This window comes from Harpia harpyja, chromosome Z (genome assembly GCF_026419915.1).
Source record: "Harpia harpyja isolate bHarHar1 chromosome Z, bHarHar1 primary haplotype, whole genome shotgun sequence".
NCBI classification, from domain to species: domain Eukaryota; kingdom Metazoa; phylum Chordata; class Aves; order Accipitriformes; family Accipitridae; genus Harpia; species Harpia harpyja.
Window position 1 is genome coordinate 75,633,724 of NC_068969.1, and position 14,599 is coordinate 75,648,322.

General features: G+C 39.2%; 1 protein-coding gene across 3 annotated transcripts in view; it reads right to left on the bottom strand.

The window, feature by feature from the left end:
* Positions 1-14,599, bottom strand: part of APBA1 (amyloid beta precursor protein binding family A member 1) — a 108,792-nt gene that overhangs the window by 35,505 nt on the left and 58,688 nt on the right. For all 3 annotated transcript variants that reach the window (XM_052777844.1, XM_052777842.1, XM_052777843.1), the window contains one exon: positions 5,161-6,365. In XM_052777844.1, coding sequence (XP_052633804.1) covers positions 5,161-6,312 — 1,152 coding nt within the window. In that variant the 5' untranslated portion in view covers positions 6,313-6,365. The remainder of the gene's footprint in view (positions 1-5,160; positions 6,366-14,599) is intronic.

The window sequence follows — 14,599 nt, forward strand, 5'->3', positions numbered from 1 at the left end:
GTATCCAGTGCTCACTGTAATTTAAAAGCCCGTAACTCATTTGGAGAGTGTTTGTCTTCAAGCAGACTAATTGATAAATTTAAGCTTTCTTCTGTGTGATTGATGAATCACCATCTAGATATTAAAATGCTTTTTGTTTGTTTTTTTTTTAATGATTTTTGGTTTGGGGCTTTTGGGGCATTTTTTTTCCATATAATTTTAAGACTGTGGTCTCGCATCGATGATGGAAAGATGACCTGTATTCTGTGTGCTCAACCAACAGTTTTAAAAGGTCTGCTCAGAAAAAGAAAACAATATCCTCTCAATATAAACTCATCTTTATTTCATTTCTTTTCTTTCTCTTTTTTCCCCCCCTTAGTTCATCTATGACTGAAACCTGATTAATTATTGAAAACAGACTTCTCTATTGCCTTGTTAATATCACATTACTCCAGCTGTGGAAAAAGTGAAGCAAATTCATCTCCATGAAAACACCTCACTTCTGGAGTTACCAGAATTGAGAAAATCCTGCAACTGAGAACTCAAAGGGTGAAATAAAATATATGTAACTAAAAAGAACAAAGCAGCAAAACAATGCAGCTCAGTTCTGTTCTACCTGAAAGGATTGTCTTCAGCTCTGAATTTCTACTTCACAAATCCAAACCACCCATGTACCTGGTTTTACTTTATATTAGGGTTTATTCTAACATGGCACCACCTCAAGTGTCTGTAGAGGAACTGAGACTGTGAACACTGATGAAAGGACTTTGCAAAACCGAGTCTTGGCATGCAGCAACAAACCATGCCCTGCAGGTCAACAAAACTTGGCTTTCAGATCTATAACCCCACAGATAACTGAATGGATCTCAGAAAAAGATCAAGGTATTTAGTTCTGAAATGCAGAATTTCTCCCTCCAAACCACTGTTTTCTCCTGATTATGGCTGAAGCAAAATAGGCAGCCTGCTTCTCTTCTCTGGACATGAGAGGACAGAAATGGTCTTTAAATTGCAGCCAAAAAAAAAAATCTGCTTGAGCTTTTGTGCCTTTTAGTGCTTTTCTCAGCAGATCTCTGTACTTCCACAACTAAGCAAGCCACTATTCTCAAAGCTCAATGACATTTTAGAGATACTGTTTTAGAATTTCCATACAGTTTATACAGCAGAATATTTAATTATATTCTGAGATACCTACTACAAAAAACTATTCCCTTTTCCACTTGAACATGTGTTCATCCTTAAGTCCAGATCCATCCACTGCATATGTCTTCTATTTAGACCTTTAAACACCACTATTTCTGTGCTTAGCTAGGCACATTCACAGCAGGTTTCTGGTGGAGAATCTGACAGAGAAGAATGATGGGCAAGAGCTACTTAAATGGGATATGGGCCCTCCCTTCCAGTGAAATAACTGTGTGCATCTAGAAGAACACCTTTTCCTAAAGGGTATCCCCCTCCACCACTAAGACAACTGCGTATCATAAGCTCCATGCTGGTCTCCAGCTATGAACATTAATTAGTATGATGTGAACAGATTCTCTCCCAATTCACACTCAGAAAACACAACCTAACTGCAGTTCCACAGTCTCTTCCATCATAGGTCAGTTTCCTGATGTCACATTTCTTGCAGTTGTGCAGCTCTAGCTGCTATTATATTTGAAAAAGATATCCTCACGAGGCCATATCCAAGTGATGGTTTGCTTTGATTTAAAAAGTTTTTTGATAAACAGATTTTGGAAATATATGTCAACTGTTCATACCTCATATGTGTGGCAAACTTCAAAAAAAAATCTTACTGGATTTATTCAAAGGACACTGAGAGAATTTTTCAGCTTTTATCAAATACAGAAGTACAACTACCTTCCCCACAAACTAGATGTCCAGATCATCTCTTATTCAAGTGAAAGCATGCATCACTAAACCAGGGTGCACAAGGCACATGACAGCAAATGCTCTCCATTGTTAAATATTAAGCAGGTACTTCGGTATGCTATTTATTTATTCACAGAAGTCTGCTACCTGCCTCCTACATCACAGAACTACCAGAGTTTACTACAGTAGAATTGTCCATGCGCTGTGAGCAATTTTCTTTTTTCATCACCTACCAAACATTTCTTTTGAGGAGAAATACATAGGAATGACTGAAACTCCTGGTAGATTAAACTGTGAATAAACCTGGAAACAGGGCATCTTAAAAACAAACAGATACAGTGATCTGTAGCTTTCTTACCATCATGGTCATTGCATGTCCTTCCTAACAGTCCCAAACTATACCCAGCTGCAGGCTGCCTGAATGTTTCTGGATTGTTAGCTTCTCAAAATAGACTCTGGACGCTTCCAACTGGTATTCTACTCAACATTCTGCTGCGAATGTATCATCCAAATACTCAGCACTGAGGAGTAACAGTTGCTTTCTTGTGAAAAAAGGCAAAAGAGGTTGTTGTATTTAATGAGTCTCAACTGCAAATCATTCTTCTGACTCCCTGGCTTCATTGGTTTCTCATGGAGAGCTCCTAGCTAAATAAAAAGTGACTGCTATTTGGATCTAAAGAGGTCTTACCAGTTTCAATATCATATGATTAACAACACAAAATGATTACAAATATTTTCAAGTAAGTTCTATCTCTAAAAGCAAAGTTTTGTCAAAAAACAACGTGAGGACAATTTTCAAAGTAGATCTGCAAAATAACTGAAGGTAATAAAAGTATCCAGTCTGCATCACTTATCTGCAACTCCTTGATACTTCTGGGGGAAGAAAAGGGTGTCTGCCTGAAGGTAAAACACTCTCTTTATGTAATTCCTTCTTATTTCAAGGCCAATGTTACAAATCAAACTGAATAACATCTCTGGCATATACGAGTTACACTGAAAAGCTCCTGAGAACTTTTTTCTTTCTCAAGGGAGACAGAAGAAAAATCTACATTTAGATTAATGGGCTTCAGCTATATTTTTATTACAACTGATCACTCATGGTCACTTAGTCAACACAACCTGATTTTGCCCAATTTACTGCCAAGCAATTCTAGGAATGCTTTGTTAAAGAAAGCAGACCGTTCATGGGTTGGCATCTGAATTAAAGGATCCAATAAAACAAATATATATCTCATCTTCAGTGAAAAACAAAATTCCTACCCAGCCACAAGTCCCTTTTTTCTATTCCCCTCTATCTGCTACAGATCTTCTAAACTATTTGCTTAATTTACTTCCTCTTTCCAAGAACACAGACTGTCTGTACATCTACAACCATCATTTATCTTTGCACTGAGCTATACTAACTGTCGTTATACATCACTGTTTTGATTACAGCCAGCACTGAAAATCTCAGTCAGGTTCTTATCTGACAGGCTATGAAAAATCTTGAATGAGAAATTAACTTTTGGTAGAAAACAGCAACAGCTATGTACTTCAATACCTAATGTAAATACAGCCCAACGGAAACACCTGTTTTCTTTACTATATGAACATACCAGGCTGAGTCCTACCAGCATACCTTAGAAAAGTTAAATCCTGCAAGGTGCAGCAAGATTTTGGAGAGCAGCTAGAGCACCTTCATGAAGGACTTAGTGGTCTCAGGATCCCCAGCCTAATGTCACTGAGACCATCATGTTACTAGGTGTTACAATCAGACAATCAGGAGCAAAAGGAAGTTCTCTGATCCTCCCAGACAATGCCAATACATAGACAATATGGTGAACAAAATGTAGAGCAAAAGAGTAATGTGATCTATTTGAAAAAGGGGAGAGAAATAATTACAGTTTTTGGAAATTTTTAAAGAAGTTAAAAATAATTGTTTTCCCATGTAGATGGGCAGATTGCTTTAGCCCTCCACTTGACTGCTAATCAACTCCGTAATTTTTGCAATATAGATTTAAAAAAAAAAAGCTTCAATGAAACTATGAAGAAACAAAAAACCCACCCAAACATACTCATCACTGTGTGTTTCCAACAGTTTTCAAGGGAAAATAAAATCTGGAAGCTACATGTCTCAATCAGCTTGCATGTTTTTTCAGCAACTCAAACACCATGCTCCAAAAATCTCTTCCCATTTGTAATCGTTCTGAAGGCAGATAAAAAAAATCAGAAGCCTGTCATAGGTCTACATGGCATATGATCTTTTTTCACCATGTGAGTTCCCTTTGCAGAGCTTGAGGTGTTTTGGCTAGTTCTGATGCATTCCTAGAACATTACAGTAATTCAGCTTGAAACACCAGACAACACACAAAAAGTTCTATTTTTGGTGTTCTTCCAAAAAACCAAAGGTTACAAAAAAGATTCCACAGCAATAAAGAGGATGGAGCAGATGTTTGCAGTGCAGTTATCCTTGAAGTAATAGCATGGGTCCATATGATAAACTATTTTTGGCCAGTAAATTTAGCCTACCAGTTCTTTTTGTATCAGGCATAAATTTAATGCAGTTAACAGTTGTTTATGAGTTTATTTTATTAGAAATGCAGAAACCCCATAAAGCTTCAAGTAAAGATTATCACACAAGCAGCTGGAACCACAAACTGGGAACTGATTCTAATCCAAGCTAAGCCTCATGCCAAAAGTACAGAATTTCAGAAATGCTGATGCTGTAAATGTGAATGATGGCCTTCAATACTTAGGTTGCTAGAGAGTGAATACACTTTGCAGTCATAATGTAATATACTGAGGTTCGTAACACATTTCTAGAGCCTGCAAGTGGACAAAAAACCTGCAACTTTTCTGGAATATGAATGTGATCTATGATACCACCATAAAGAATATTAACAGATTTCTGATGGAACTGTTAGGATTGTTATATGACAGAAAATGAAACTTAGAAACCCAGAATTAACAGAAACACACAAGAACAGATAATAGAAAACAAAGTGTTCGGTAGCTATTCTAAAATACCCCATGGCAGTAAAAAATATAACAGCATTTGTTTCAGAAAAAACAAGTGAAGAGCTTTATGTGACAAATTCTTGTACAGTATAACTGGGGTCAGCAGTGCTTCATAAAGAAAAATTTGGCCCACTGATAATGCACATGCTTACCTCTTACATGCTCTCTGGAGTACAAATTGAAAACACACACAGCACTACTTTACTGAAGGATGAGTCACAGAACAAGAACACAATGCACCCGCCTTCACTGCCACGTATGCCACAAAGGAACGAAACATACATAACCTGAGAGCTGAAAGCTTTGTATACTCACATCTCCATCTAGTGGCCTCTGGTCGTCAGAGTCCCTGGTTGGACTGATGTCCTGCCTCATGACCCAGATAGGCTCCTTAGGTTCATCAGGGGTATAAGGAGAACGGATGGTCCTTGTCTTCACTTCCTCAATAGCCTCTTTAATATCCTTGATGGCCAGTGAAATTGCATCTCTCTTTTCCTTGCTGTACCTCTGTACAGATTCTCCTGAGCTGGATGTAACTCGAGAACCAGCTGGGAGCTGGCCATTACTTTCATGCCCACCACCGGCAAGAGCATGACCATGCTCCAAACTCTGCTCCGCCTCTGGCATGTCTTCAGCTGCCTTGTCTAAGCTCTGGGAGCTCATGCTCTGCTTCACCTCTGCTACAATCTGATCAATGTCCTCCTCTTGTTCGTAACTATCCATTCTTGGGTAGGGTGCAAACTCTGCCTCCTTCTCAGGGCTGTCAGACTCTCCATCAGACCGTTCATCATAATGGTGAAGGCGGGCACCAAGTGCCTCCTTGCGGTAATTGTCGTCTTCCTCCCTCTCCCGCTCATACTGTTGGATCCCCTCCCTAACATCGAGGTCTGGTGTATCTCCTATCTCCTCATACACATGTTCCTGCAGTCCGTAGTCAGCATAAGGCTCAGCATACTGTTCATCCTCTCCTCGGTGGAAGAGCCGATGTGTGTAGACATAACCTGAGTAGGCTGCATTCATGGCTTCCTCGTGTTCGATGGAATGGAAATGTAAATGATTGGGCAATGTTCGATTATGAATGGCCTCGCCATGCTCAGCCTCGGCATTCTCCGTGTACTCCTCAGACTCAGGCCTATACTGCACCGCATATGCGCTCTCATCCTCATTTTCCTGAACTCTCTCTGTGTCATAAGTGTCCTCCACTGTGGCTATCACATCCCCTTCTGCAGTATCCGTGTGATTGTGGAAACCACTCTCAGTGCTGGCTGACCGAGCTAACATCCCTTCCTCCTCCTGCCCAGACAGGCCCCCTTGGCTGCTGTTTGTATGCATTGAGTAGTGAGTTGCATACCGCTGTTCCTCTTCCACCTCTGAGTGCTCCAGGTCAGCCTCCACTGACTCGTTCACTGCTCCTTTTGCTGGCTCTTCACTTACCTCCCCCTCAGGCGGTCCAACCAAATGGTTCATGGCAAGTTCTGGTGGGTAGGTCACTTATTCTATTGACATTTTGTCTATCACAGCTGGAAAGAAATAAAAAAAACCTCTGACGTTACTCTTAAAAAAAAGTGGAGTCAATAAACAGAAGCAACAGAAGGCACCCTTCCCCAGCAGACAAACATTTGACTTCATCAGCTCTGAAGTTGGATGATAGCCAGCACAACAGTATGACCTCCCATGCAAATGATCTCCAACAGCAACAATCAACAATGATCCCTTTGCAGACTGCACTTCTCACTTCTATGGACAAATTCTTTGTGGAAGAATCATTTCCAAGCAACTCCTTGGAGATGTTTCTATGGACTGCTGTGGCATTTTGATGATGTTGGCAGGTGCATGTTAGAACAGGTAACTTTTGCCAGGGGCTCATCCATGGTAGAGATATGACAGAAATATTCCACCTTTGCTCCACCGCTCTCCCTACAGCTCACTAACTTGGTGCAAAGGAAGGATGCTGTAATGTAAAATGAGAGATTCAGTCCCATCACAGGAGCCTGCAATTGCTCAGATACATGACAGCTATGCATACTACACTTCTTCAGTATGGTACTTCAAGCTGAGCTAGTCACCCTATGCCCTTAAAAAAAATCATCAGAAATAGAAATGCACTCTCAGGGTATCTGAAGCACCTGTTCCTTTTCCCTAGAGAAGCACATGACAGCTAGATACAACATAGTTACCTTCATGGTAAGGTAATACGTATCTATAATCACTTAAGATGGCTTCTGCACCAAACATCTTTCCTAAAACATTAAGACATTACTAATATTCATAACCATGACCACACTGAGACTAGTGAGGCATCTTAGCCTTGCTGACTTTGAGTAAAAATCTCAAAAGATGATAAAATTACTAGAGAGGTCTGCCAATAATAATAAATATGCAGGCTACAGAGACAAGTAAACTCCGTAAGAATAGAGATTAGCTTCTACAAGTTTCATAGAGCAAACAGGCCTATCTAGCTCAGAAGGTTTCATTTTTTATGTAGCAGCTTCAGCTATTTTGAACTTTGTCCTATGTTTTAAAAATGTAGTGTCATAAAAAGGACATCTTATGTCCTGTTAGGTCCCTAAGTCAAACCATATATACATAAGTAAAATACAGCTCTAGCCTGTGACTTATTGGTAAGTACTGTAAGAAATGGTCCCTGCTGGAAGACTTCTAACTTGAAGGATCTATAAAAGCATGTGTCAATTACCAATTAAAAAAACTAACATGAATGTAAAATAGAACTTGAGCCAAATTGACTGAATTGAGGCAAGGAGGCTCAGGTGACACTTCGCTGATTAAATGAGCTCTGTGCAAAAGTGTAGTGGGAATAACTTTCTGTGATGAGAAAGCAACAGTAATTTCAGTTGCCCTCTATGAGAAAAGCTGACAGTGAGGCAAGGCTAGGTGGGAGTTATTTGTGCTATACTTCCATGGCAAATCTAGTGGGTGCACCTTCCAGCTCACCAAACACTCCTTGTCTTTGTCACATGTAATCTTTTAGCCTTTAAAACTTAGGAGTCCTTAGAAAAAAAAGGCAACAAAATACATCTTGGCCCTTGTTCCAGACAGATCTATTCATTTTCAGAAAAAGTTCACACATAGCTTTTACAAATCTAGCATGCTGTGTTTAAGCTCTAAGACTTGCCTTTCCCACCCTCATCACAAGGGAGAAAAATGTATATCATACAGTATATAAAAAATGCAGTTGTAAAATAATAGCTAATAAATCACATTAACTGAACAGATAAAGAAGTTCTACACAAACTACTCCTTTTTCAAAATAACTATGAAAAAAATCAGTTTGTTTTTCCAGCTAAAGAAGGTATGTTAGTAAGAAGCCTTCAGTGACAAGGTAAGGTCTTTTCCAGCTAAGACTTCCAAGACATCAGGAAAGAATGGTCAGAATACAGGTGTGTATGCAGGTGTGTGCCAGAACTAACAAACCAAACACTCTCCTCCCTGCAACATATGACATATTATTGAAGTAAACAAGAACAACGGTACTGGAGAGCTTTCCATTTTAAGCCCACAAAAAGAAGGGTGAAGATGCCAAGGCATAACAGCCCTTTGAAAAGTCCTTCCCAAGCAGGATTTCCTGCTTCCATTGAAGTCAGTTATAAAATTTCCATTGCTTTACACATAGGCCGAATTAGGCTAAAAGAGAGGACTGTTTAAAAATTCTACCTTAAATCTGTTGCACTCAAAGTAGCCCCTGACTCACACCTAAGTGTCACTCATCACCCACAGAAAAAGGGCAGTACAAGTAGAAAGAAATAGTTACACATAAACACAGGATGATGACCAGCTTTCTGAAATCTTTATCACGTGTATCCTGCCACACCTTTAACTGAATTATGTCAAGTTAGAAAAGAAGGCAAAATTCAGCTGCATGAAGACTACCTTTACCTCAAGTCAAATAAGGTATCAAATGCCACTGTATTTACAACAACAAAAATTCTGATAATATCTGAAAATATGTGATCCTCTTTTAGAAGTCTTAATACAGGCTCACAACATAATGCATACTATGGACAGACAGCATTGCTGACATGTCTAGCTGTGAGAAACAAGTTACAGAGATTATAAACCATATAAAATATTGCTAAAAACCACCTGAGACCCCCAACATTTTCCTTTTGCAAACTGAAAGTTTCCAAAGTTCCACTTGTGAAATTGCCCTCATTTGAAGAATGACCTCAGGTTAATTTCAAATATTGATATCCTGAAATTTTCAAGGTTGTGTGTTTTGAGGGGATGAGGAGGAAACTTTAAGCTTTACTTAAAGCTTTTTACTGAAAAAGTCCTCTTCTGTTTGCTTTTCCTCCAATAATTTCAATTTAATTTCACTTTTTAATTTTGCAAACAATAAAGTATTATTTTCAAATTTAAAAAAAAAGAGACATTTTAATTGTTAGAAAAGAAGATAAATTTACTTCATATAATTGTAGATCTGAACAAATACCCTTAGGTTACCTAAGCCTCAATGACCTTCAATGAAAAGTAAGCTTCTAAGTCAAGTACATTTATCTGACTGTTTAACAATCAGTCTTTAGGACAGTAATTTAAAGAACCACCTATTAAGGTTGGGGGCTAAATCCCTTTTCATACATGGTAGCTGGAAGACTACTAAAAACCACATTTTTTTATTCTTAGTAGCAATTCCCTCAAGCAAATATAAGGTCCACCTGATTTTTTTCACCAGGCCTTCAAGAAGCACTTTATTTCCAGCAAGCAAACAAAAATCAATAACCTACATAAAATGCCATAGACAGAAGAGAATATAAGCAAGAGAGGTCATTTGACCTTGGAAATAAAGGCACAGCACCCATCTGAAAGATATTATGCTCTCACATTAATTACCCAGAAGGGCAGCTGTGCTCCAGTAATCAAATATATGTGGGAAAGTGCTTTGTAAGCACTCTTAGCTTTGCACTCAGGACTTGATGGATGAATCTGTCTCCAAAACAGAGAAATCAGAGGTTGATTACTACTGCAACCAGGTCTTTGCTGAAGGTTAACCTACATTCTTGCCTGTAAAAAAATTAAACATCTCCACATATTTCTCAAGCAACATAAAGAAAAAGCTGGAAGTCTAAGGATTTTTCTCTGCTACTTTATATTAAAAAAAGAAGTATTAAAAACATCACCACAGGGCATACTATCATCTCAGAGCAAGACCACAACATCCATGCCCAGTGTTACTCAGGAAAAGACATGCAATAAGAAAAGGTGAAAACGCGAGTGTTCAGATTCCAATTTGGTTTGTTGTTTGTTTCCCAAGTCCAGATGTATAATTGTTTGCTTTCTTGTGCATGCAGGCAGAAATGAAGCTCTTCATTTATTATTCCAAATATGCCTTTTAGAGTTTACTTTGTAAGAGCACTGTGAATTGTATTTCCACTGTCTAATCCTGACTTTTTGGAATAAAAGATCACACTCTCAATAAGCCTGTGTGCTACAGTTACTGTCTCAAAACAAAGCTGTGTGACATCTGGAACCAAGACTACACCTACACACACACACATCCATACTGGTTTTGTCACATATAGGATAACTGGATAAGTCAGTTAGGAAGGGACCACAGGAGGTCACCACTCCAAGCCCTGCTCAGGACCTTATCCGGTTGGGACTTGATACCCTCCAAGGCTGCAGATGGCACAAGCTCTCTGGGCCCTGGCTCCACTGCTGGGCTGTCCTTGTAGGGAAAACATTTCTTCCTTATAGTCCGTCTGAATTTCCCCTGTTTCAGCATGTACCAGCTGTCTCTAACCCACCCTCCCACCGTACACTACTGTGAAGAGCCCAGCTGCATCTCCTCCACCCCCTGGTCTGTTGTTGGGTGACCATGAAGCCATCCCTCCTCACAGCTAAACAAGCCCCAGTCCTGCAGCCTCTCCTTGCCGGACAAGGGCTCCAGCCCCACTGTCTCAGTGGCCTCCCCTCACCTCCCACCAGTTTATCAGTGTCATTCTTGTATCAGGCATCCAAAGCTGAGGCAGTACCCAGGTGGGTGGGGTCTGGCAGGCCCTGAGCAGGGGGGACAGTCCCTGCCTTCCCCTGGCTTTCAGGGCTGTGTCCTGCTCACACTGCCCCAGCTGCCACTGTCCCTTTTTTTTGCTGCCTGGGACAGTGCCCCAGAGCTGCTCCTTGGCCCCATCAGCCCCAGCCTGTATCATTGCAAGGGATATTTACATACACATATTTTTTGAATTAACCTTGTCATTTATAAGAAGCATAACTGGTTTCTCGATATTTTGCAGAACTTTTGCAAGAGGAAAGTTAGTATGCCAGTTGAACGTGTAAGCAAAAACAGTTTTGTCTTCCCTAAAAAACTTTGGACATATCTACCCATGTCTTCCATAAAAAATAACTATTCTTTGAACATATTTACCCATAACTCCCAGTCACACTAGAAGCAGAGAGACCTCTGACTGAATTTGCAAAGGCATCCCAGCCCAAGCGCAAGTTGTCTTGGCACGTTCTCTGAGAAATTTCACAAAGCACCTATGTTTTTCCAGACTCCAGCAATACACCAATGTTTCACTTGTACAGATACAGTTATCTCAACAAGACATATGAATACAAGCTACCTTTCAAAAACCAACAGTCTTTTAGCAAACATATGTCATTGAGGCACATCTTCAAAATCTTCTCTTTTTTTTTTAAGAGGGCCTATGGTATAAAATGGCTGAGAATTTAACAGCATATGCAATGCCCCCTTAGAGAGAATTCCCCACCTCTTCTGTGTTAGACAACTCTCTCTTTTCTGAACAGCAACCTGCTTGGGAAACCCGATTGCTTCTGCTGCCACGTGCTAGGTGAGCACATCCAAAACAGCTTTAAACAAAAAAAGCTGAGAAAGGTATGTTTCTTGCCAGTCAGTGAAAGCAGCACCTGGAAAGTGACATTAACACCCCACCACATGCACACACATACACACATTGGTTCATACCGATGACGCTGAACAACTATGAACGCTCATAATATTGTAATCATAAAGCAGAAAAGCTGCATGCACAATATTGCTCTGCACACAAAATTTTCTACAAGTGCTTGTGGAATCTTGTATCATTGTAATATTTTAAACAAGTTAAACACATTAATTTCAACACTATAATTTGCCTTTAGTACTTTCTGCAAAGTCTTTTACTCCAATTTTGTTCATAATAACCCTGGAAGCTTCCATTTCTGAGTCCCAGGTCTGCTGCTGAACACAGCAGGGGCAAAGTTTAAAACACATACTATTCAGTGTTCAACAGAAAAGCCTTTGTTTTCTAGTAAGGTATGTAAATTTCAAAAGGGGGTAGCTTCTGCCTGTATCAGTCTTTTCTGACCACAACTAGCCTAAAAGACTACACAGATTCCTAACAAAAAGTAAGGAAATACTGTTACTAAAATAAAAGAGAGCTGTACCCCATGATTACAACATCAGCTTGGCCATGGCACCTAAAAGAAGTCCTGAGCCTAACAAGAGAACTACAACTAGCCAAAGATTGAGCACTGTGACACAAGACTCAGTGGCTTACCATTCAGGTTTCCCCACAACTGAAAGCACACAAGAAGTCAAATTCTGGGCACAACAGATGAAAAAAACACAAAACCATAAATTTATGACCAAAGAACCACTGAGCTACTAGAACAGGACCATCACGGGATTTAAGTCTGCAGCAGAAAAATAAACAAAACCTACAAATTCTTGGGAAGACATAATTACATCTATTGTTTAGATATGAGTAGTTATAAAGTTCCTCATATATAACACAATTAAACATGTATTAACATCAGCAAACAATAATGGAACAGAGTACACAAGCCATGCTGGAACGGAATTGAATTGGATCAAGCTGTAGTGTGCACCTGAGTAACTCAAAGGCAAATTATACATCAGATTTCAGTTTCCCACTGTTTCTAAATCTTCTTTGGCTCTCACCAGGGTATAAAATTCTGTGGTGGAAAGGGTGAACATGTGTCAGCAGCAGAATTCCTAAAACACATCATCTCAGACTAACCCTGTGATTACAGGGAATTAATATGTCTACTTCCAATTTAAAAATTGTTTACATTATCTCCTAAATATCTATTTAAATTGAATTGCCATCATAACTAAAGAAACCTGAACAAGCCACACAACTCTCTTGTGGAGTCTGGAAATGTCATTATTCCCCTGATAACAGATAACAGAGTACTAGGACCATACCATGGTTTTGCTCAACAGCATTTTTAACTCTCCATTTTTTAATTCTATGTACCTACTTCTGTTTTTCAACTTGTTTTGACAACACAACTTCACCCTTGCTGCAAGTCTTCAAAAGCACATTCCCATTTCATCTACTGCAGCACATAAACTGGTGAAACTATAGATGACCAGTTTAAAAAAATGACAATTTATCTGATAAATGTCTTTACAACTTTTCATAAGATTTGAAAAGTACTTTAGGAGTAAAAAGATAACTTATTGTATTCACAAATTTAACAGCTTATTGGAAACAGAAGTTATTTACTGCCTATGCAAATCACCTCCACCTGTTTTTAATACAGGTTTAAAACAGGTAAGAAGCAGCATTTTGCAAGACTTCAATTAATGAGAATTTTTTTTTTAAAGTAATAATTAGCTGTAGGCATCCTAATTATTAAACTGAACATCTGGAAAAAAAAAAAAAATCAGTTTCCTGTTCCATTGAACGTGAGCACGCTGAAGAGCTGATGACCAGTATGCAGTCAATGATGAAGCCAACCTAACAGACACAGGATAAAAAAAAAACCCAACAGCTCCTTCATTTCCTGCTCATGGGCCTCCTTCCTCCAGGCCCATGCCTGCCCCCATGAAAAGAAAGGGGACCTGAGAGAACCCTGCACCTGACATAAAAGAACCCCAAACTTTTGTTAACAGTAAGCAGATCTAACAGTACCAGAGTTAATGAGCTCTCAAAAACCATTTCACTTTTCTCTCCTTCCAATTCCCATCTTATTCAAAACTAAAATTTAAACTTGAGCGAGAAACACCATTCAGTAATCTTCAATGCAGGCAGGCCAGATCTCATCATGCTTTAGGGCACTGGAGAGAGTGTGCTTCGATCAGAAAAGGAACAGAGCCTTCCCACCACCTTTTAACACTGAAGTCCTGCCTACCCAAGAAACAGAGGCAAGGGACTCTGGCAGTATCTGAAGCCATCCATCTGCTGCCAGAGGAAGGTTAGCTGATATTATGGCTCAAACAGAAGAGATGAACCAAAAGCAGTAGAGAAAAATCTTGACAAGGATCCACAGACGACCTCTGCAGTAAAGTACAACAACTAGACACATTAGACCAAAGATGCTTAAAAAAAATAAATCACAAATCCCAGATTGTAATTGGTTGAGAGAATAAATATGACTGCGCCCACCAACCAGAATGATTAAACATCATATGTAAAAGTCCTATAACAGCTAAAATAAGGAAGTTTGGGGTTCTCTTTCACTCTGCTGTGATTCTCTGACAGGTTACTGCTGGTTTTATTCCTGGGTGTACTATGGATTGCATCTTTAATTAGTGGTCAGATAATTTAAAATTTTGACCACTGGAATTGTTACTCTGGTATTTAATTTGTTGTTACTAATAAAACCCATTTCCAAAGAAGAAAGAGAAATTTAAATAGTATATAAGCAATGTCAAAGCACAACAACATTTAAGGTCAGTATTACAATGTGAGACTAGCATCAATCTCTGTTATAGGTACAATTATAAAAAATGAATCTTTACTAAATCTGAGCATATGGTTGTTTGTAA